The sequence below is a fragment of the Hoplias malabaricus genome, chromosome 3 (assembly GCF_029633855.1).
Source record: "Hoplias malabaricus isolate fHopMal1 chromosome 3, fHopMal1.hap1, whole genome shotgun sequence".
Classification (NCBI taxonomy): domain Eukaryota; kingdom Metazoa; phylum Chordata; class Actinopteri; order Characiformes; family Erythrinidae; genus Hoplias; species Hoplias malabaricus.
In genome coordinates, this window is record NC_089802.1 from 14,780,295 (window position 1) to 14,804,152 (window position 23,858).

The following is a 23,858-nucleotide window of genomic DNA, read 5'->3' on the forward strand; positions in this document are numbered from 1 at the left end:
ATGCACTTTCAAGGTCCAGAATATCGACTTTGATGGTCTTTTTGGAAACATTGAATCTGTAATTGATCTCTCGGACCGGCTTAATGAAACGCTTCAGGAAACAGACTATATAGGTAAGAATTACACTCCTCAATTACATTTATGGTGCATGTCCTATAGTTGTCAATAAAACATTTCATCCACTATGTCTTTTTTTCCCCTTTATTAGGAAAAGTCTTCCTAGGCTTCAAATCAGAGCTGGAGGAGGTGTACAAGGTCTACTGTCAGAATCATGATGATGCCATCTCCCTTCTGGAAGCCTATGAGAAAGATGAGAACATTCAGAAACATGTGCTGGAATGCCTGGAGAACCTCAGGTTAGTAGAACATCAAGATAAGGGCCTCTGTTGTGTTTGGAGACTCTAAGACACAACTCACTGCATGGAGTGGTACCATTACTAGAGCATGTGTGGATCGGTTTGAAAACTGAGTTATAACAGGCTTGTTTTTTACTGTTCTTTGTGATTGACTAAACTGCAGTGTTCTGTAGGTGGGAGTTGTTTTCTGTACAAACATCTTTGGAAATTTGGGACCATTCAGGACCTTTCGGTTTTTATTTCTGGGAACCTTGTTTTGAAGTTAAAATAAAGTATAAACCTTCTGATGAAGGGAATCCTGAAATAGTCTTGATGAGGTGGACCATCTGGTTTTTGGTTATTACTTGACTTCCGGTAGAAGCATTATATGTTTAACAAAAAGCATTTGTGGAATTCAGGGACAGGAAGCTGTTTCTTGCTCTCTTTTATAATAATTGATCATTTTAAGCATCTTGGTCCTATGAAAAGTTGGGTGTCTCTCTTATTTTATATGAATTTTGTTTAGTATGTATATTTATGTAACAGTCACCAAAAAGGTATAAGTGAAATACATTTGTCTATTTGGTTTTGCTTTGCTCATTCTTTGTCTTAGAGTAGTACAGTGTATCTAAAGAGGAATGTAACTCTCCTAGTTTCACCAGCCTCCTGGTTTCACTGCGTCTTTCAGACAGGCTTCTAGTGTACACACTGTGTTTTTTCAACAAGGCATGTTATTATTGGATTGTGTAAAGTTACTGCTCAAGTAAATTGTAAACACATCTCTCAAGCAAATTGTATTTTGTAACCCACAGATTTCTGCACTCTGTCCCAAATATATTCCCTCTCTTTTGAATCAGTACCACCTTTACTACTGATATTACTTTGGGGAGCTTTGTTTTAGTTAGTGATAGTTCAGTGTATTTTATTATATAAAACAGTGCTTTTATTTAGAAAGTCTGTTGTAATAGGATTGTTTTATCAGTGAAGGGCATGGTTCTGGGTCCTGGTGAGGTCTTTTTGCACTGTTTGTGAGAGGAGTGAGGCACGTAAGAGCACTGGGCCAGAGGAAACTGACATTTCATTTTCCCTCTCAGTGGGGGAGCTGTTTGGGGCGTTAGGAACCCAGGACAGGCTCACTATTCTATTAAAATGAGTTGCTGCTTTGATACGTTTCCTAAGCAACAGGGAAATTATTAACATGGCTCAGCCACATTTACTTTAGGCTTTCTTATTTCTGATGTTGCCCTTTTGCTTGCTTTGTTCATGTTTGTTATTGCAGAAGGTTGAACCATCAAAGCCGTACGAATGATTAAAACAAATGTAAAAATTAAAGAATAATTTTTTTTAGCACAATCTCTGTTTATGATGTTTGGGAATCAAACAGAGGCAATATTTTAAATATTTCCTTGGACTTATAAAATTTCACAAAAGAGTTTCATTAATAATGGGAAGTTCTACATTGTGTGGATGTATGTTTTAATCACATGACTATTCAATGTGTATCAACAACAAATTCAGCTGTAGTACTGTAATAAACGTCCTCTAGATCTATCTTTGGAAAACTGCAGCAAAAAGGACAAGTTTTTATATATTATTTCCGTTCAGTCATTAATTTATTATTTACAGGAGTCAGCAGCTTCCAAATTATTTTATTTTATGTAGGTTTCAAGTCAGTACGTTTTTCAGTTATATAACGAAGGTATTCTGTCGTTATTGACTTTATTAAATATGTGACGGTTTTAATATTTTAAAAAGTTTGTAATATTTAGTATGGTTATTAATTGCATTATGCCTGAATATGAAAGGTTGATAGAGGTCCATTCAACTAGCATCATCAGTTTTGAATTGTCTTTCTCTCTTTCTCTCTTTTCTCTCCCTTCCTCCTGACAGAGCGATATACCGTGGGTGGTAAGTCTAAAGCAAAGCAGCTGCATGTAAAAATGCCTGACCGCATGCCTGATATACATTAACCCTCATAACCATTCCTTCTGTTTGTGTGACCAAGGGGAATGTCTGCTCAGAAATTTCTGTGTGTGTGGTGCTGTGTTGTGATTTGGTTGTTGTGGCTGTCCCTTGTTAGGGCTGTATTCTGACTTGACTGAAATCTATACCCTTACAGCTCTGAATGACACAAATTAGCTTGAAGATTCATATAGTACGTCAAGTCAGAATTTATCCCCAAGTGGAATGCTTTATTCTTTTATTTTATTGATATATATTTATTTTATAAAATGGTTGTTGCCAACTGACCTAATGTTATCTGATCATATATATATTAACCTGGGCTCAGCATATTTCAAACTGTTTGGCTGTTCTGTAGCTCATATTGTTGTAGATTTACTCTCAGAAATTGATAAACCTCTAAAGTAATTACCAGTATAGATATGATTTTTTGTAATTATTATGGCTTTTTCAGCTTTGCTGTGTTAAGCTCATAATTTCAGCCTGTTCATCACCTCAGAAATGAACTCAATGTGTCCCATCAATCAGAAATATTAGTATATGTGTTTAGACTCCTTTTTCATGAATCAATATGAGGTGTGATAGTTTTTCTAATTGATGGACAAGTAAATGCCTGTCGTAGTTCATTTAAAAGGGTGATGAAAGAACATGTGTTGCCTTTTTTGTGTACAGTCTAATAAAATGATCTCTCTTCCTTTTTCACAGGGGGAAAACTAACTACATTAATCTGGGTTCGTTCCTCATAAAGCCAGTGCAGAGAGTGATGCGTTATCCACTGCTGCTCACTGAGCTTCTCAATGCCACACCAGAGTCCCACCATGACAGGAAACAGCTAGAAGAAGCTGTGCGTTCTGTTAAAGAAATCAATGGAAACATCAATGAATACAAACGAAGAAAAGATCTGGGTGGGTGTGGCACAGTGTGAATTAATGTTGGGTAGAGGATTAAATCCATACACTAATAAAAGTATTAGAACTTGGAGAATACAGTGACTTAAAGGAAAGTTAATGGAGAGTATTTAAATAACCAGAGTAGAAGTGAAAGTACAAAAATATCCATTTAAGAATACATACTTCTGTACAGAGTAACTTATGGAACTGGTTTTAGAATATCCAGCCTCTATCAGCATAAAACCTGATGTTTGTTTTATATGAGGTCTATAGTAAAATGTTAAAGTCTGATCAGTTGCAAAGCAGCATCATGAATAGAACAGAATAAATTCATCCCCAAAAAAGAAAAGAAATCTAATAATATGATGCAGTAAGAAGAAAAATCTTCTTAATTGAGTACTCGAGTACTCAAAATGTAAAGTTGTTACATTTTGAACATGTTAAATTCATAAATATATTACTTAAAAATATGTACTTGAGTAAGTACAATTAGTTACTACCCACCTCTGAACATGTGTCTGAAACGTACTTCATGCCTTCCAACTTTGAGCATACTGCATGGACTCTACTTGTACATTGATAATCATAGTGCGCCCTCTAATGTTTACAGTGGTGAAGTACCGCAAGGGCGATGAAGACAGACTCATCGACAAGATTTCCAAACTAAGCATGCACTCCATCATCAAAAAGTCCAACAGAGTGAGCAGCCATCTCAAGCACTTGACTGGAATTTCACCACAGGTAAAATCTACGAATTAACCCTTCATACCAAATGCTGACAGTCTACTTTTGAGGTTTGTCGTTAATGATTTTCTCTTGTTTTCTCTCAGGTAAAGGATGAAGCGTTTGATGAAGCGGAGAAGCGGTTTAGACTCCAGGAACGATTGATCAAATCCTTTGTTAGAGATATCTCCCTCTACCTACAACACATAAGGGTATGCATTCTTTTTCTGCTGCAGCTAGTATTGAAAGAAGTCTGTTATTGTAAACTGTACCTAGGTGTGAAATTGGTTGTTTATTCCAGGAAAATGGTGACATTTTTATGATGTATTGGATCTAGATCTTTATCTGGTCATTTTTGTTTCCCTGCAGGAGTCTGCTTCAGTGAAGGTGCTGTCAGCAATCAGTTTCTGTGATATCTACACAGAAAAGCAGCAGCCAGACCCTGAGTGTTTTCAGAGAGCCCATCGCTGTATCAGCGACAAACAGTTCACTCAGTTTGTGAGTTTTTGTCATTTATCTTGTCTTTTAATTCTAGGAAGGTTGTACATTACTGATGTATATATACATTATGTTTATAAAGGGATCTATTTTGTACAAAATTCAGAACCGAATGATTACTTGTCTGTTCCAAATGCCTCTATCTTTGCCTGAGCAGAAGGAGAGGACAGAGGCTCTGGTCATATCCCCCCTCACCCAGCTGCTCTCCATGTTTGCTGGACCACACAAACTCATTCAGAAGCGATTTGATAAGCTTCTTGACTATGACAACTGCAAGGAGCGAGCCGACCGGCTGAAGGACAAGCGTGTGCAAGAGGAGCTGCAGACAGCACGCAACAACTATGAGGCCCTGAACGCCCAGCTGTTGGACGAGCTCCCCAAGTTTCACCATGCTGCAGAGGAGCTGTTCACCAGCTGTGTGCGCGGCTTCGCCCAGGCCCAGAGAGACTTCATCCGCCTCACACTGGGAGAGCTCACCCCACTGCTGCAGGTGAGATGTGGGGAATAAAGTCAATGTGAAAAAGAAATATTTAAAGATAAAGGCAGCAGGGTGTTCAGCTTGTAGTGCAGCTCTTTAGAGCATTACACACGCAAAAACTCTTTAGACACGTTATGGAACTTTGGATCCCCGCGTGAAACACATTCAGTCAATCACTCACACACGTTTGGTAAAAATGTTCAAAAAGTGGTGCTATTCAGTGCTTTTCTTGACTTTTCAATTACATTTATGAAAAAGGGAACACTTTAAAACAATCATTCCAACACACTACCATTTCCTTATTGTCATCTTGATGTTCACAGACATGGGTTAATATTACAAATCAGTCCTACATATGATTCCTTATCATTAATATTACACCGTTTGTCTTTTCCTCAGTTGTCTGGTTTAGGTGGCAGCGACGGGAACCTGCTGTCACTCTTTCATGAGGAGCATGGCCGAGTTCTTCAGCTTTTACAGAGCTTCAGCTTTTTCCCTGACAACCTGCCCACCACCCGCAAGCCTTTTGAAAAAAAGACTTTAGAAAAACAAACCTCTAAGAAGCAGCTGCAGGGCCCTGTGAGTTGCACATGTTTAGAATCATGCCTGTGTGCATAATATGTGTATCATATTGGTTTACCATTGTATCTGGGTTTACTTTTAAAAACATTATTTTCTATTTTTTGGTTTCTCAATCCATACTATGTGGTGACAGGAGTTGATATTATAATACATTTTATTAATATTTTGCCTCTAATCTGTCTCCTCCCTATTTTGTGTGTGTTTAGCCAAATTGTGTACAGCAGACTGATGAGCACCGGGCAGCACTGCTGGCCCGCTATGGCCCAGAGAATCTCTTCCAGGCTGAAAGGAACTTTAATGCAGCACAAGACCTTGATGTGTCCATATCAGAGGGTGACTTAGTAGGTGTGATTAAACAACAGGATCCCATGGGCAGTCAAAATCGCTGGCTTATAGATAATGGTGGTAAGTATTTTTTTTGAATAGCGGGGTCAGATGTTTACTTCATAACCCTGTGCAGTTGTTTACATGCTGTGTAATATATGTTTTTGCTTCAAGGAATAACTCATGTTTTCACGTTTCATGTCTTTATCCATAGCTACAAAGGGCTTTGTTTACAGTTCCTTCTTAAAGCCCTATAACCCACGTAGAAGCCAATCGGATGTCTCTATAGAGAGCCAGTCCTCTAACGAGTCGGGTTATGGTGGCTCCTCACCTGTGATTTCAAGGCAGAACAGCAACAGCACACTGACTTTCAACCAGGAGACATCCACGGTGAGCTTCTCCATAGCTGCACCCTCAAACCATACATGCCCACGCCCAACTCAGGACTCTGCCCCCTCCCGCAGGACGCCCCACAAAGACTTCCCATCCGCCAATAAAAGGGATTCCCTTGACTCATCCTATAGGAATTCATCCAGTCACAGAGAACTCTCTGAAACAGCTTATCAAAATGCTGCCAATCACAAGGACTATTCAGAGCCTGTGTATCAGAATGTTACCAATGAAGATTCCTCAGAATCCAGGTACACCACTTCAACCAATCACAAAGACCTCTCAGATTCTTCAGAGACAGACTCATACTCCTCCAATAGGAAATCCAGACATGAGCCGTCTCAGAGGTACACAACCCATAGCTCTCAGCAGAGGAGGAATGGGGACTGTTCAGTGCAGCAGAGGAGACCTCAGTACACTAATGATGAGTATATAGAGCCTGAGCCTGAGCCTGAACCTGAGCCTGATTTGGATGGTCATCAGGTACGTATGTCATTTACACACTTTACACTTTGCACAGTTATGGACTGAACCCTTGTAGGTGTTTAATTACTTTCTTACATTCAAATCTGAATAAGCTCAGATACTTATTTTATGTCACACTGAAAGTGATCAGATCCTTATTGCTGCTGACTTCAGTGCTCATGGATTCTTGTGTGGGCAGTTCTTTATTAATTTGATCGTAAAATTTAGTATCTGTGACTCATCTGTCATCTGCTGTGAAGATTTATATGCTGTTATTTGTTTCTATTTTCCAGATATATTACGCTTTGTATTCCTTCAGCGCAAGATGTGCAAATGAGCTGAGCATCTCGGCCAACCAGAGAGTACGAATCCTGGAATTTCAGGACATGAATGGCAACCAGGAATGGTGGCTTGGAGAAGCAGGGGGTCGGAGGGGCTACGTGCCCTCGAATTACATCCGCAAGTCTGAATACACCTGAGCAGTCCATCCATATGATGAGAGCACTCCAACTAGCCCAGCTCACCACAACTCGAGAAGCATGCTGAAGAAAGGACAATACAGTGCCTTCACTCTATGGGTTGATGTGGTGAAAAAGAGAATAATTCTTTTGGAAATGGTCATTGCTGCTGATGGGAAGAGAATGTGACTCTCCATGATTTTTTTTAATTTCTTTTGCATACTGTTCTGGACTGTAACCCCGAGCTCTTACTTGTGGCTCTCATTAGTAGCATTTTTTGGCACTGTTTTGATTTTGGAGAAGGAAATGAGATGGACTGTGTGACAGTATTGGATTTTGTTCCTGTTTTGAAATGCAGTTTGAATGCCTCCGATCATATACAGTTGAATGGGAGCAGTCGAAGTATACTGCTTGTGCTTAACCGGTATACAAAATGAAAAACAGTTTACCATGAAGTGATTCATATGAAAGGGAAAGAGGGTTGTGCCTGTTTTCTGGAGAAGGAAGCAGTGGTTTGAGTGGTGGTTTGCTGGCCTTGGTTGTTTGACACTCATAGTGCATGTCAAAACAGGCACATCCCTTATTCACTTGCTTCATATTATTCCATGTAAAAACGGTTAACAGAAAACGTTTGGATTTTCCACATCATTCAGAACAAATTTCTGTATCTACTGAAAAATATTTAATTTAAATAAAATATGAGGCACATTCTATAAAGTACACTACTCCAATCTTCTGCCTTTTATGATTTATGAATACACCGTTCCTTTTAATATGGTCTCCTGTGAAGGATTTTTAGCAGATAGAACAATCTTGGGATTTGATAAATAGTGAGTGTGTGTGCAGCCACTTGTACAGTAAAGATCCCCAAAGGATGTCCTGCTGTGTCCCACCTGCAGATGCTGTTTATGACACTCACCTTATGGTTTTCTCACATGCTGTTTAGGAAAATGTATTTCTCTTCTCCATTGTCAGGTGATCTGTCCCTTTCTCATTTGAATAAAAAAAAATCATGCATACTTTGTCTTTGTTATAAAACCATTCCTAATTGCTATTGTTCTAATGGCCAGATATAAGATACATATTTGTAGTTAGCAACACAGTAGGAGATGGTAATTCTAAAGTATTATACTGTATATAAGGATATCTTTAGTAGGTGCTATAGAGAAGTATTTAGCAGGAGTCTCAACTTTGGTGGAAGTCTCTAAAATGGTGGTAAAAAAGCTAACAAAGGTGTGGAGTCTCAAACTGACTGAGCAGATGAAGCCTCACAAACACACAGACACAAACATACACACAATATCTAATCAGCTGTTTCTATACAAACCACTTTTCCAAAAACGACAGGAAGCTGAGCAAAATGATAATAAAAAAAAGAATGAAATGGTTTGCAAATCATTTAAACCCTGTATTGAACTGAAAACTTTTCAAATGAAAAAGACATATTTAATATTTTTAAAACTATATGTTCCATTTGAATTTGATGCCAGCAACATGTTCCACAAGAGCTGGGCCAGGGTAACAGAAGACTGTAAAGCTTTGTAATGATATAAATAAAAGAGGTTAATTGACAATAGGTCAGTGACATGATTGGGTTTTAAAAGAGCATCTGAGAAAATCTGAGTTAAAAGAATGGCTGTGGTTCACCACAGTGAAAGACCGCATGGTGAATTATGTTTCTCAACATAAAATACAATTTCTTCGTCTACAGCACATAATGCCATTAAAAGATAGAGAGAATCTGTAGAAATTTCTATACGCAATAGAAAAAGCAGATGTGATTCATTCAGGAATATTTTGCAAAGGATAGAGCTGAGTTAGACTGTTTCATGCAGGTACAATAGTCAGGCTTTGGGGGTTGTTTGGTGTTTTGCTGTGTGTTCAGCTTTGAGGAAATAAAGTTTCCCTCCTCTGGATTTTTGTTTTCAAATGCAATTCATCTCAGTAGTCTATGTCAAACTCCTTCAACACGATTCGTTGTTGTTAATCACTGTGTGGGTGTTATGCATGCAAGTCTGTCATGCAAAGAAGAATCAATACATAAACAGGATCTCTGGACCTGTGCTTATATAAGTTTGTCTAAAGCACAGTGTCCTGTGGTGAGACCAAGTAAAATTAAGAATTATTTTCAGGTATCATGAATAGTACGTCCTTCAAGCTAAAGAGTAGAGGGACCATCCAGCTTGGTGTAAGCACTGAGATGATACGTTAATTTCTGTCTATTTCTGGGAAGGCCTTGCTTATTTCAGTAAAACAAGTTTAATCCACATTCTGCATGGATTACAACAACATGACTCCAGAGTGAAAGAGACAGGGTTTTTACACAAGTCCAGACCTGTCACCCTTTGAAAACAATTTGTGCATTCTGAAAAGAAGAACACCTTAACAGAGCTTTAAATGATTTGCACATGGCATATTTACATTTTACCCATTGACTTAACATTTTTGAAATAGTTTTTTATTCATAGATATAAATGTTTTGGTTTAAACACGCAGAAGCTATTCCTCTCACTGGATGTTATGGATGAAAACTACAGATTCGTGCTCTAAGAAGTGCAGCAATAGTTCACAACAGTAAAGATGAGTTCAGGGGTCTAATCCAAAGTAATGACAAGCAAACATAGCCAGGCTTTTGACCTCATGGAGGGATGATTTAAATAGAAATGACCTTGCAATTATTCCACCAGCAGCATTAACCCTTATGTGATATTTAAGTATAATGAAGACATCAAGGAAATAATGCAATATGCTACTCATGATATCTCCACAGTTCCATACTCCATATTTACAGAGCTGAAAGAGGTGAGGATCTCCACCGAAGGTCTCTGCTGTGTATAAGGAATGGTGTGTTGTTTATTGGGGAATAAATCTGGACTGAGTGAAGGAATGAAAAATCAATGCTTTTGGCTAATGATTAGCAGGACAGAATATTGTAAGAAAACCAGTGCTCAGGTTTCTCTCTGATTTAGTCTGTGTCCAGTTTTTCTTTCAGAGCCATGCTGCCACTTGTACTGTTTCTGCTGAGCTTGCAGAGCCTCAGTCAGCCTGCAGGAGCAGTTGAGGTATTTATTTCTTCAGTTATATGCAATGGTAGATTTAATTTACTAAGCTTTTATTCATATTTTAAGTGGAATTAAGTTAATCTGCTTTCTTTTTACAGAATAACCTAAAACTGCATTATAAATGTACCTAGACTAGAAGTGTCTACACAAATCCTAGTCCTGGACTGCACAACATTCTTAACGGAGATGATCAATTTGACGGAAACTTTGATCCAGAATTTAACAAATTCTTAGTCTGTTTGGGAAACCAACATTTTAAGCTTTATTGTATATATCAGTATGATGATAAGGGGCAGCACGGTGGAGCAGCAGGTAGTGTCGTAGTCACACAGCTCCAGGGACCTGGAGGTTGTGGGTCCAAGTCTGTGAGGAGTTTGGTGTGTTCTCCCCGTGTCTGCGTGGGTTTCCTCCCACGGTCCAAAAACTCACGTTGGTAGGTGGATTGACAACTCAAAATGTGAGTGTATGATTCGTCCTGTAAAGGAATCCAGAGCGTATTCCCACCTTGCGCCCAATGATTCTGGGTAGGTTCCGGACCGTGACCCTGAACTGGATAAGCGGTTACAGATAATGAATGAAGTATAACGATAAGGCAATCATTCTACACTTATACTGATGCCTGATATGTATATTATAATCATGCTTAACATTAAAGAAACAAAAACTCTCAGGTTTAATGCAAATTCTGCTTACTGTTTCAGGACCTGTTGTATGATTTTTTGAGTGGTGTATTTGATGGTGAGTTTTATCGTTTTTGGGGTCAACATTAACATCTGAATTATTTTGTGAGAACTTTTAGCAAATGACTACTTTACTAATTTCACTTTTATTTTTTACAGCGATTAATGAGTACTTTTATGACTACACTGAGGAACCTTCTGAATTTGATGAGGCAATTGAGAGCACCATTGACTGGTTGCTTGACCTTTTTGATGAGACAGGTAACAGACATGCAACAACATAACATAAAGGAGATAATAAAATACATCATGCGCTGCATTATTACTGACATGATTCATAAAGATTAGCCAAAAAGAGGAAGGTATATGCTGGATAATGTAGCAGACCAGAAACAATGAAAATATACTGTTTATTACAAAGCATGTCATGATCGCAAAGGAAGACATTGTGTATAAAACTAAAAGCTGCAGTTGATACACTATGGACAAATGTGTTTGGACAGAGCTCCTATTCACTGACTCCAGGGGTTTCATTCATTCCTATTGCTAAGCAGGAATAAAATCCAGCACCTAGCCATGCAGTATGCCTTAAAAAACATTGGTGAAAAATATGGGCTGTTCTGCAATGCTCAATTTATAAGAGCACGGTACTATAATAAGATGCCACCTTTGTAACAAGGTTTTTCCCTGCTAGACATTAACAAATATCCCTGCTAGATATTTCATGATCAAATATGAGTGGGGCACGGTGGCGCAGCAGGTAGTGTCTCAGTCAGACAGCTCCAGGGACCTGGAGGTTGTGGGTTCGATTCGACTCCGGGTGACTGTCTGTGAAGAGTTGGTGTGTTCTCCCCGTGTCTGCGTGGGTTTCCTCCAGGTGCTCCAGTTTCTTCCCACAGTCCAAAAACACAAGTTGGTAGGTGAATTGGCGACTCAAAAGTGTCTGTAGGTGTGAGTGAATGTGTGTCTGTGTTGCCGTGTGAAGGACTGGCGCCCCCTCCAGGGTGTATTCCTGCCTTGCGCTCAATGATTCCAGGTAGGCTCTGGACCCACCGCGACCCTGAACTGGATAAGCGGTTACAGATAATGAATGAATGAATGAAAATATGAGTGGTATTATTACAAAGTAGACGCATTTAGGAACCACAGCAACTCAGCCACTAAGTGATAGACCACATAAAATCACTGAGCTGGTTCCCCGAATACTGAATCACACAGTGCATAAAAGTTGCTGACAAAATAATCAACAAAATCCTCTCTTGTAGAAGCTACTATAACTGCAAAGTGAGGACAAGCTCCATATTAATGCCTATGAATACAGAATGTGATGTCATAAAATATATTTTAGGTGAAATGGTACATGTCCCAATACTTTTCCTGTGCAGCGTAATACAGAGTAATATACAGTATATTTTCTATTCTGTCCTTCTCCTAGACATGTGTGACCCAAATCCCTGTCTCAACAATGGAACATGTGAGACTGGAAGTGATGGACCTTTCACATGCATCTGCCCTAGGCCCTTCACCGGCAGAAAGTGTCAAGATGGTGGGCATGTTATTATGGAGGGAGAGATTATTTCCCTTAGTTTTACTGCTATTTCTATCTGTTTAAAGAGAAATGGTTAATTTTGTCATCCTTTGTTTTTCAGTTGAGAATGTGTGTAAAAATGTCAAGTGTGGTCAAGGAGAGTGTGTCCGCATTCCAGAAGAGCCCTTCTACGAGTGCAAATGTAAAGCCCCCTACCGCCCCCCAAGGTGCAAGAGACGTGAGTGAAGACCTTTTTCTCACACAGTCCTATTCTAGTAAATAGAAATAACACATTTTTTGGTATGACAATGTTTTACATACAGAAATTGCTATTATATAATTTTAGTACTACAGAAATAACTTAAGTTCCTCATGTTAAGGGTAAGTTATCTTGAACAGGTTAAAGTGTTTTTATTTTCTCCTTCAGCTTATCCCTGTAAACCCAGCCCCTGCCTAAATGGTGGAACATGTGTAAAGGGCCCTCAAAAAGGCAGCTTCAAGTGTGTGTGTCCTGAGAGCTACAGTGGAAAGTTCTGCCAAATTGGTAATATGGCTTTTTGCCATAGTCAGTTCACTTCAACTGCACATGACATAATACTGTTGTAACTGAAATATGTATTTAATTACAGCTGTGTTTTGTAATGACACAATATTTGTTATTTTCTCTATGAATTTGAGTGAATTAAATTCAGTGTCCCTTTTCTCAAGTTTTGTTTGCTGAAAAGCTGATGACTTACCGTATTAATGCTGTATCAATGCTGTACTCAGGCCCTGATGACTGTTTTGAGGGAAATGGAGAATCTTACAGAGGATTTGTGAGTGAAACAGTGAGTGAACGGGAGTGTTTGCCTTGGAACTCTCACCTTTTACCATATGGAGAGTTTGAAGGAGATGATGGAGTCGGACCTCATAACTACTGCAGGTCAGATGTATTCATTCATTCATTATCTGTAACCGCTTATCCAATTCAGGGTCGCAGTGGGTCCAGAGCCTACCTGGAATCATTGGGCGCAAGGCAGGGATACACCCGGGACGGAGCGCTAGTCCTTCACAGGGCAACACACACACACATTCACTCACACCTACGGACACTTTTGTGTCGCCAATCCACCTACCAACATGTGTTTTTGGACTGTGGGAGGAAACTGGAGCACCCGGAGGAAACCCACGCGGACACTGGGAGAACACACCAACTCCTCACAGACAGTCACCTGGAGTCGAATCGAATCCACAACCTCCAGGTCCCTGGAGCTGTCTGACTGAGACACTACCTGCTGCACCACCGTGCCGCCAGGTCAGATGTATGCGATCCTTAAAATAGAGTGTCTTATTTTTGACACTACACAATACTCAAGCGATTTCACTATAACCGACTCTACCTACATCTACGGCTTGTATGTTTTGTAAGGTATATTGTTTCAAGCTGGGAGGCAATGTTTTATATAAATTTTGAAATAATAAAAAACATTGCTAAAATAACCTTTTATAACAACTCAAAGTGATTGAAGGAGAGCAGTATTTGCAAAAATATGGGCTCACACAATGGGTGGCACTGTGCTTAGTAACAGAGAAAGATCGAGGGGCTTCCTACCCACCCATAGAGTGTGAGATCAGTTGTCTTGAGGTTCAGATAGAGAGCCAGTGTTTACATCAGAGTGCATCATTTCAAATTTTGTACTGCATAACCCTTTGTTTTGAACTGTATAACCTGGAGAAGTACTGACTTTGAGACAGATGAGAGTAAGTAAGAAACTCAACATGTAAATCACTGCACAGGTTCTAAACTTTTTTTTTTTTATTCAGAAACCCAGATGGTGAGAGTCAGCCTTGGTGCTTTGTCAGATACAAAGGCAAACTGCAATGGGATGTATGTACAGTCAAACAGTGCCATGAATCAGGTAAATGTTTTGAGATAATTTTTCATTAATTTGAACAGCATTTTCTCCTCAAAGCTCTTGTCATTTGCACAACAGAAACCACTGGAAGCACCCCTACTGTAAAGCCTACTACAGCCCCGCCAAAGCAGGACTTCTCTGTGTGTGGGAAACCCCAGCCAACCAGGGCTTTGGGGAAAATCTTTGGTGGGAGGAAAGCTCTACCTGGAGCTCACCCCTGGCAAGTGTCATTGCATGTGCGCCAAAACAGTACTGATGCTTTCAGTCACGTATGTGGAGGGATCCTCATTGACTCTTGCTGGGTCCTGACTGCTGCCCATTGCATGTAAGTGTAACCTCTAGAGGGCAGTGAGGCTTCACTCTGGAAATAAATTATTGGAATAAAATGAGTATGATGCATGGAAATTAATTTAAAATTCCCATATTTCTTACTGGATTATGGACTCAGGAATGCAATAATATTGAGTATTTTGTTGCAGTTAAACTAATTCTCAATATCTGTTTTGTGTGTGTGTGTGTGTGTGTGTGTGTGTGTGTGTGTGTGATTCACCAGTAATACTTTAAATGAGATGCAGGTGGGTCTTGGGGGAGTGAACCTGGAAGTCCATGAGGCTGCAGACCAGACGGTGGAGGTGGTGGATTTCATTGTTCATGAGAACTACACAGAGATGCCCTATGCCCTCTACAATGACATAGGTCATCACTAAAATACTCTTTTCTCTACCATTCATAAACACTTCCCAGAGTAAATTTATAGAAAGCTGATATATACACCTTTAAAATGTTGGTATGTTGGATAGCTTTATCTAAGACAAGACTGTGTTTTTGTATAACTCACACTTTGAGTTTTTATTCGGTTATTTTCATTAAGGCTAAAATAAGTAACCTAAGAACTGGATAAGCAGTTACAGATGATGAATGAATGAAACATTTTCCTGACTTAAAAACCCATTGCAAATCTTAAGCAAACTGAACATTTTGATGTTTTGGCAACATTCCAACTTTCCAAATCAACTGAACAAAATGACATATGAATCTTATGAGAATGTCATGCAATTATCTGAAATGTCACTCTAAGTGTGAAAATAGATTCAAATAAAATGTAACAGACATCCTTCTACATACTGTATATCAGTGTTGGTGACCAATTTCTTGTTTTATCTAATGTTAGCTCTGCTGAAACTGAAGTCTGTAAATGGACAGTGTGCCAGAGAGACCAGGTTTGTGAAGGCTGTCTGTCTGCCAACTAGCCTCATCCCAGATGGGACAGAGTGCTCTATATCAGGCTACGGAGTCACAGAGCTTGGTAAGGCTTTCTTCTCCATTGCTGCTTTTCTCCATAATCTAGGTTCTGCTGAGTAATATACATTAATTTTGCCAAACCATGATTGATACAATTTTTTAAAATTGTTTGGCAGATGAAGAAGGTTCCAGTCAGCTGCTGGATGCTAAAGTTCTCCTGATCTCTCAGACGCGCTGCACAGCTCCTCATGTCTATGGGGACAGGCTTGACGATGGAATGTTCTGTGCTGGACACATGCAAGGAGGAGTGGACACTTGTCAGGTGGATCTTCATGTTTGTCTATAACTGTAATGAATGACTAAAGATAGTTATTTGATTCACATATAATATTGTGTGTTTGTTTTATCTGTCCTTTCTCTCTATAGGGGGATTCTGGTGGTCCTCTTGTCTGTAAGCAGAATGGCACCCATTATGTCTATGGAGTTGTGAGCTGGGGTGACGCTTGTGGAAAGAAGAATAAACCTGGCATTTATGCTCGTGTCACCCACTACCTCGACTGGATTAATGAAAAAATGCGTTCCCAATAAAGCAGCTAAAATAAAGCTCATTCCTTGATTGTCTTTAAAATTATATTGATATTTGTCATGAGTGTACAGCTTCCATCAACCATTTCTGGATCTCCCAGTCACAAATTACTTCATGTTATAAACTCTTAATCAAGCTGTGTTTGCACACTCACAAATCTCAACCTACCAAGCATACAGTGTATCAAATATATCCTAATTGTACTGCTTCTAGTCTAGAAACACAGTTATTGTCCAGTGTTTGCTTTCTGCCATGCACTGATTTTGATATCAACAATCGATGATGTTTCTTGTGGGTTTAATCCTGGCCTCCACAGTTTAGAGGCCAGGATTGAACCCACAAGAAACATCATCGATTAGGGCGTTTGGTGTGTTCTCCCTGTGTCTGCATGTGTTTCCTGAAGATTTTACAGTCCAAAAACACATATTGATAGGTGGAGTGGCTGTGTAAGTGCCCACATGTGTGATTATGAGAGTGTGATACTCTGTGACTGCCTTGGACCCTGTGGTTCTAGGTAGGCTCCAGACCCACTGAGACACTGAGCAGGATGAAGTAGTCACAGAACATGAATGAATGAAAGAGCGAATGAATGTATGAATTAACAAAATGTTTTTAATTATGAACAATTATCTACATCCAAATCTTTGTAGATGGTAATTAATAAATTCAGCCATATTAAAGTGTATACATTGTGGACCATGACATTCAGTTTTGCACAAACTGCTTATATAATCTCCATAGAAAAGCAAATACAAAATGGCCTGTGCAGCTGTATATGAGCATAAGCTCACCATACCTAATGCCCAGTGTGAGCTTCAGAGGTCTCCCATCACTGGACTCTACTCTGGAGCACTTTCTGATAAATATGGAGATGAGTTTCTAACCCAAAATGCCATCAAATCACCACCTCCTGTGTATCATGTAGCATGTGTTTTATACATTACCTGTTTCCTTTTCCCTTTATCCTGATATCCTTTTTATCCCTTCTTTCCTCAAGTAGCCCTTGCTGCTGCAATATGTTCTTATTGACTTGCCTAGTTAAATTAAAGGTAAAAATATATAATAATAATAATAATTTAAAAAGTAATGTTTCATCATCTAATCATCATCATCTCTATCTGAAGCTCTTTCTGCAGCAAAAAGCAACAAACTTAATCATTTTAATTTCAGAAGAAGTGTTGGTTGAGAAGGTGCCCTCCAAGGTTTGGTCACAGTGTGTGGATGTAGCTTACAGCTTGTATTTTATGATCTACTAACGAGTAATACTTCAGTAAATGTGAGTTCAGAGGCCTGATCCAAAGTAAATGTTATGACACGCAAACATGGCCATTGACCTAGTGGAGGGAGTTAATCAGAACTGACCTGAAAGGCCTTTTGAAAATACATATTAAAGATTAATTTTTATAACTACTATAAAACAATGCTATATTATTGTCACAGATCAATCCTGAGGTGAGTCAATTTTCATGACATTTATTTGTATACATGAATGTGGTCAGAACATTTTAGAGGTAGTCCAGACTAAAGTCGGAGTGTGATGTGACAGAGTGTTGAATCAATGCTGCGGCTAATGATTACCAGACAGAGAGGAGAGATATACAATATGAATGTCCTGGACATCATTACTTCACTATTGTGGTGGATTTTATTCAGTGTCCAATTCTCCCAGAGCCATGCTGCCAGTGCTACTGCTACTGCTGAGCCTGCAGAGCTTAGGTCAACCTGCAGAAGCAATAGAGGTACGTAGCAGCTTTTCAGCAGGTTATAATTCCAAAACTAAGATTTATTTAGAGGTTTCAGGACGCCTTTTGTTTTGCTGACATAACTTCTATACACACATTCTATACATTTATAACCACGCTTTCTGCTTTACATTTATTTCTTTGTTCTTGAGTCGGTCCTAAAATTGTGAATTACATTTGTCAAATGTTTGTCCATTCTTTTCAGGCCATTTTATGAATTGCCTTTTTAGAGCAAATTATTTTAGTTCAGTGTACTGGATCAGGGACTACACTGGCCCTTTCCTTCACCTGCAGTTATAACACTCCCAATTGTACTCTATAATGGAGTGTAACTCTATGTAAAGACAATGTATGTAAGTTTGTGGAAACCACTTTCTCCTAGGTTTGTTCTGAATCAAAGGGAATTTACTACAGTTAAATGTTTACACAGGATTAACGTAATTTATTATTCTAGGAATACCTTACGTCAGCCACAAGAACACTAATGGGGTGAGGTACTGTTCAGGGTATTCGTGTGTTCAGTGCCACAGACGGGCTAAAGGTGGACTACAGATTTTTCTGTACTATTGTGCAATGAAATGTATGTTTCACATCCTGAATATACTTAATAGTGCCCCTCGTTCCAGAGAACCCAGTTCTACTTCTTCACAGCCCAGTGATAGATGATTTTATATCCAACTAGTAGGTGGTATGCATTGGGTGTGGTGACTGTAGTCTTAGGATTACCTGTAATGTCCCATTTAGGTTCAAGCATTTGCGTGGAGATTAAATAAGCAGTACACATCAAACAAACAACTTTAATTATATAGTGTATATGTGGTGATGCTTATTTCAGTCTACTGACTCATTTTAAATCCATACATCCTTTGAGTTCTTGGCTGTGACTGTCATTGTTTGTCTTATAGTGAAGTGTAACTGTGTTTATTGTTTCAGGACTTGATGGATATTTTAAGTAGTATAACTGATGGTGAGTATTAGTCTTTGCAGTTCTGAATTATATTGTGAAACTGGGTCCTTGAAATCACAGTTTTGTTCCACTCCATGTACCACATGTCATGTGAATGACAATAGTCTCCTTGAATCCTTGAATTTTTTTTTTTTAAAAAGATCAAAAAATAAACAAACTCCTAATTATTTTTTCTGGAAATCAATGAAGTTTAAACTGTTTTAAACTGTTTCTGTTTAAACAGCACTCAGTGAGTATGCTTACGACTACACAGAGGAGCCAACTGAAACTGATGAAACTATTGACAGCACTATTGACTGGTTGCTTGACCTGTTTGATGAGCCAGGTAAAACACACATGGGAATGAAAACATCAACAAAACAGTGTTATGTAGTAATATGCTGAAATACTTTTTTTCATTTTTTGGAGCTTTGTCAGGTCTTGGCCATATTCAGTCATGAAGTGCAGAATTTTTGGCCCCTTTCAAAAAGATGAACTAAAAATGACCTGTTAACTTTTTATAATCAGTAAGTGGTTAAAGATAATGAAGGAATGTTTGTATTCCAAAATACATAAAGAGATTTTTCATAAAAATTTATTTCTTTTTTATAATTGAATGAGCAAATTTATACGTAATAAAATACATATAATATATAGCACAACCTGGGCAGCACCTGTGGGTTTGATTCCCGCTCCGGGTGACTGTCTGAGTTGGTGTGTTCTCCCTGTGTCTGCGTGGGTTTCCTCTGGGTGCTCCAGTTTCCTCCCACAGTCCAAAAACAAACAAACAAACGTTGGTAGGTGTATTGGCGACTCAAAAGTGTCCGTAAGTCTGAGTGTGTGAGTGTATGGGCGTGTCTGTTGCCCTGTGAAGGACCCCCTCCAGGGTGTATTCCCGCCTTGCACCCAGTGATTCCAGGTAGGTTTTGGACACACTGCGACCCTGAACTTGATAAGCGGTTATAGATGACAAATGAATGAATATAGCACAACCTTTACTATAAATATAAATAAAAATGCATTCCATCATATGTCAGTATGGTATGCTTTTTAAAAAAAAACACTACAAATCTTTGACTTCATTCGAAATGTGATGTGCAGCTTAGTGGTGCTGCAGGTAGTGTTGCTCCAGGATCAAGGCCCTAATTACTGGACTTTCCCCATGTCTGTGTGGGTTTGCACAGGGTGCTCCCCTTTCCTCCCACAATCCATTAATACATGTTGGTAGGTGGATTGGCTGTGCAAAATTGTCAGCAGGTATATGTGTCCTGTGAGTAACTGATGCCCCGCCCAGGGTCTGTTCCAGCTTTGTACGCAATGATTCTGGGCAGGCTCCAGATCCCCAGGACCCTCACGGGATCCTTTTTCATTCATTCATTATCTATAACCGCTTATCCAGTTCAGGGTCGCGGTGGGTCCAGAGCCTACCTGGAATCGATGGCCGCAAGGCGGATGGACACTGTTTTTGAGTCACCAATCCACCTACCAACGTGTGTTTTTGGACTGTGGGAGGAAACCGGAGCACCCGGAGGAAACCCACGCGCACAATGGGAGAACACACCAACTCCTCGCAGACAGACACCACCGTGCCGCCCTCCCTCACAGGATGAAATGTGAAATTTTGTTAATGTTTATTACAGTTTATTTTATTGTTTTACCTGTTGGTATTAACCTGTTGGTAAACAATTGGTATTATTTACCTAGTAGTATTATGTTTTTAAGTATATTATAGATTTCTATTTAATAAGATACATTTCAAAATTATTTAAAAAATCTGATTCATTTCTTATGCTGGTAAGTTATCTGCTGTCTTCTCACTCTTCTAGATGTGTGTGACCCAAATCCCTGCCACAACAATGGAACATGCAAAGCTAGAAGTGATGGTCATTTCAGATGCACCTGCCCTCGGCCCTTCAAGGGAAAAAAGTGTCAAGATGGTTAGAGCAAAGGCACTATATAGACAAATTTTTGTGGGCACCTGCTTGCCCCTCTTCTACTCTTCATGGAAGGCTTTAAATTAGTTATTTGAATATTTGAATTGTGATAATTTGTCCTTTCCCTTGTTTTCAGTTGAGGATGTGTGCAAAAATATCAAGTGTGGTCAAGGCATGTGTGTCCGCATTCCAAAAGCACCCTTCTACGAATGCAAGTGTAGAGCCCCTTTCAGGCCCCCAAGGTGCAAGAGACGTGAGTTGAGCATTTGTTTGTTGACAGCACATAGTACAGCACTAGTTTCAGAAGAGAAAAATAGCTTTTTTGTAAAGGCATATATTTTCCTCCTCTCCTGTACAGTGTGGATAATATTTTTTCCCTTTAGCGTATCCCTGTAAACCCAGCCCCTGTCTGAATGGTGGAACATGTGTGAAGGGGCGTACAAAAGCCAGCTTCAAGTGTGTGTGTCCTAACAACTACAGGGGGAGGTTCTGCCAAGTTGGTAATGTGGCCTTTTGTCCACTATTCACTGTGTTTTAATTTTGATTCGTTATGAGCTGAACAATTTCCTTTTCACCTTTTTTTGTATGTTGTCCTCAGGTCCTGATGACTGTTATGAGGGAGATGGAGAATCTTACAGAGGATTTGTGAGTGAAACAGTGAGTAAACTAGAGTGCTTGCCCTGGAACTCTCATCTCTTACCGTTTGGAGAATTTGATGAACAGGATGGAATTGGACCACATAACTACTGCAGGTGTGTGCATGTGGCACTGTGATAAAGAAACTTTGCCAAGTGTACAAAAGGTGACAGAATGCTGTATTTGAATTGTTGTTCAACTCAATAATATATTATTTTATGTTGCAAAAACACTTTCAAATGTGGGCCCATATGTGTCTTTTGGGATATTTGGTCGATCGAATCAGCTGATTAAGTTCTGAATGTTGCCTTCATTCAGGAACCCAGATGGGGAAAGCCAGCCCTGGTGCTTTGTCAAATATAAAGGCAAACTGAGATGGGATGACTGTGATGTCAAGCAATGTTCTGAACCAGGTACATTTCCTTGTTTGGACACATTTCTCCACCCTCAATTTGCTTTTAACCATAGTTTCTATTCAACTCCTTTAGTTTCAACATCCCAACCAGCAACCCCTGAAGAGAGCCCTACTGTAAAGCCCAACACAACCCCTCCAAAGGAGGACTTCTCTGTATGTGGGAAGTCTCAGCCTGCTAGGGCTTTTGGGAGGATCTTTGGTGGGAGGAAAGCTCTACCAGGAGCTCACCCCTGGCAAGTGTCTTTGCAGGTACGTCGCAAACGCTCTGCTGACCCCTTCCGTCACATTTGTGGAGGGACCCTCATCGACTCCTGCTGGGTCCTCACTGCTGCTCATTGCATGTAAGTGTAACCTCTAGATGGCAGTGTAGATACACTTATTTGCAGCAGTTCTCACTGCTTTTGTTTGCTATGGTTCATTGTCAATGTTTCTGTCTTTCTGTTCACTATTAATGTCAGTCAGTCAGCCCTTGTCTGTAACCGCTTATCCAGTTCAGGGTCACCTGTAGTGTTTATTAAATATATTTTCACCTCAGCCTTTTCTTCTGCATATCCATATGACCCACACCACGTGACATTATTTACAAAATACAGTTAAGCTGGTTAGTTAATGAACTGAAAACCGTTTCTTTCTACATGTCAGTTAAATAACATTCAAATTAAATATCATATACTTTTTAATTGCATGTATATTAATACTAATAATAATCTGTTTAACATGGAATAAAGAATCTACTCTCAGTGTAATGGTTCAGTCAACCAGACTGTAGAACTATCCATTTTGTAGTTCCAAATTTCTGTGTAAACAATTCTTGTCTCTTTCTGTATGTGTGCTAAAACACAACAGTGAAAGGATAAATGAAATGCAGGTGGGTCTGGGGGGTGTAAACCTGGAGAAACAAGAAGCTGCAGACCAGACCGTGAAGGTAGAAGATTACATTGTTCATGAGAACTACACAGAAGCCCCTGATGCTCTCTACAATGATATAGGTTACCACTAATATGTCCTCAATCCAGTGTTATTCAATATATACAAAATATGGATATAGAGGCATCTTACTTCTATAATAAAATTAAGTATGATTCAGTAGGATTTAAATGATTAAATCCTCTTGTTTTATCTAATGTTAGCTCTGCTGAAACTGAAGGCTATAAATAGACAATGTGCCAAAGAGACCAGGTTTGTGAAGACCGCCTGTCTGCCCACTGGTCCAGTTCCTGTTGGGACAGAGTGCTCTATATCAGGCTACGGAGTCACAGAGAATGGTGTGGCTTTTGTTTTTTCTCTTCTTATCATACATAATACTATTTTGTTCATATTCTGAGCTCTGTTAGCTAATATCCAATAACATCTGAAGGATCTATTCTGTATTTCTACAGACGAAGAAGGGTCCAGTCAACTGCTGGATGCAAAAGTTCTCCTGATCTCTCAGAAGAGCTGCATGTCTCCTCTTGTCTATGGGGATGTTCTGGATGATGGCATGTTTTGTGCTGGACATATGCAAGGAGGAGTGGATTCCTGCCAGGTAGGTCTTCACACCAGTGTGTGGTGTCTGAAGTTTGCTTTTTAAAGCACCAATTTGCACATTTCTGCAAAACCCAGTCACTACACCCCCTTAGCCCTAACAGTGTTGATAGGTAAACCTGTATACTTGCTTACAAAATGCATTGCTAACCAGTGCAAGCATCTCTTGTGCTTGCCTTACTTGAAGAATTAGGGGAATGTTGTTTTAAATTAAGCATGGAAATTGAATCTAATCTTTGCACTTGTAGTTAAATTTGCAGTCTTTCTCTCTATAGGGGGATTCTGGTGGTCCTCTTGTCTGTGAGCAGAATGGCACCCATTATGTCTATGGAGTTGTGAGCTGGGGTGACGCTTGTGGAAAGAAGAATAAACCTGGCATTTATGCTCGAGTCACCCACTACCTCGACTGGATTAATGAAAAAATGCGTTCCCTGTAAAACAGCCAATTTAAAACATGACAAAATCCAAGGGTCCTTGTGAAGCTTCAATAAAACTTTTATTTCTTGATCTCATGATCATAATTCGAAAATCAAACATGGACTCTTAATTGAGCAGTGTTTTCT

General features: G+C 39.4%; 3 protein-coding genes across 6 annotated transcripts in view; all 3 read left to right on the forward strand.

The window, feature by feature from the left end:
* The window catches only part of dnmbp (dynamin binding protein), a 52,505-nt gene extending 44,389 nt beyond the window's left edge, over positions 1–8,116 (forward strand). For 2 of the 3 annotated variants that reach the window (XM_066664392.1, XM_066664394.1), the window contains 12 exons: positions 14–113; positions 209–356; positions 2,226–2,243; positions 3,003–3,202; positions 3,798–3,928; positions 4,018–4,122; positions 4,280–4,408; positions 4,566–4,898; positions 5,286–5,465; positions 5,675–5,873; positions 6,007–6,665; positions 6,941–8,116. In XM_066664392.1, coding sequence (XP_066520489.1) covers positions 14–113; positions 209–356; positions 2,226–2,243; positions 3,003–3,202; positions 3,798–3,928; positions 4,018–4,122; positions 4,280–4,408; positions 4,566–4,898; positions 5,286–5,465; positions 5,675–5,873; positions 6,007–6,665; positions 6,941–7,126 — 2,388 coding nt within the window. In that variant the 3' untranslated portion in view covers positions 7,127–8,116. The remainder of the gene's footprint in view (positions 1–13; positions 114–208; positions 357–2,225; positions 2,244–3,002; positions 3,203–3,797; positions 3,929–4,017; positions 4,123–4,279; positions 4,409–4,565; positions 4,899–5,285; positions 5,466–5,674; positions 5,874–6,006; positions 6,666–6,940) is intronic. The other variant, XM_066664393.1, reaches the window with a different exon arrangement.
* Positions 8,117–10,090: 1,974 nt separating this feature from the next.
* Positions 10,091–16,100, forward strand: LOC136690935 (hyaluronan-binding protein 2-like). The gene is made up of 13 exons (XM_066663066.1): positions 10,091–10,167; positions 10,869–10,905; positions 11,007–11,108; positions 12,283–12,393; positions 12,497–12,613; positions 12,803–12,919; positions 13,144–13,297; positions 14,179–14,273; positions 14,349–14,595; positions 14,824–14,966; positions 15,442–15,576; positions 15,689–15,834; positions 15,939–16,100. The coding sequence occupies exons 1-13, from the start codon at positions 10,102–10,104 to the stop codon at positions 16,098–16,100; spliced, it is 1,632 nt and encodes a 543-aa protein (XP_066519163.1). The 5' UTR covers positions 10,091–10,101.
* A 1,403-nt stretch (positions 16,101–17,503) lies between these two features.
* LOC136690934 (hyaluronan-binding protein 2-like) lies at positions 17,504–23,732 on the forward strand. Of its 2 annotated transcripts, XM_066663065.1 has the most exons (14): positions 17,504–17,550; positions 17,768–17,837; positions 18,774–18,807; positions 19,031–19,132; positions 20,613–20,723; positions 20,857–20,973; positions 21,104–21,220; positions 21,319–21,472; positions 21,675–21,769; positions 21,845–22,112; positions 22,618–22,760; positions 22,902–23,036; positions 23,151–23,296; positions 23,571–23,732. In XM_066663065.1, exons 1-14 carry the CDS (start codon positions 17,519–17,521, stop codon positions 23,730–23,732), a joined length of 1,686 nt encoding a protein of 561 aa, XP_066519162.1. In that variant the 5' UTR covers positions 17,504–17,518. The 2 variants fall into 2 exon arrangements, with proteins under 2 accessions (XP_066519162.1, XP_066519161.1); XM_066663064.1 differs by having other exon boundaries at positions 21,675–22,112.
* The last annotated feature ends 126 nt before the right edge of the window (positions 23,733–23,858 follow it).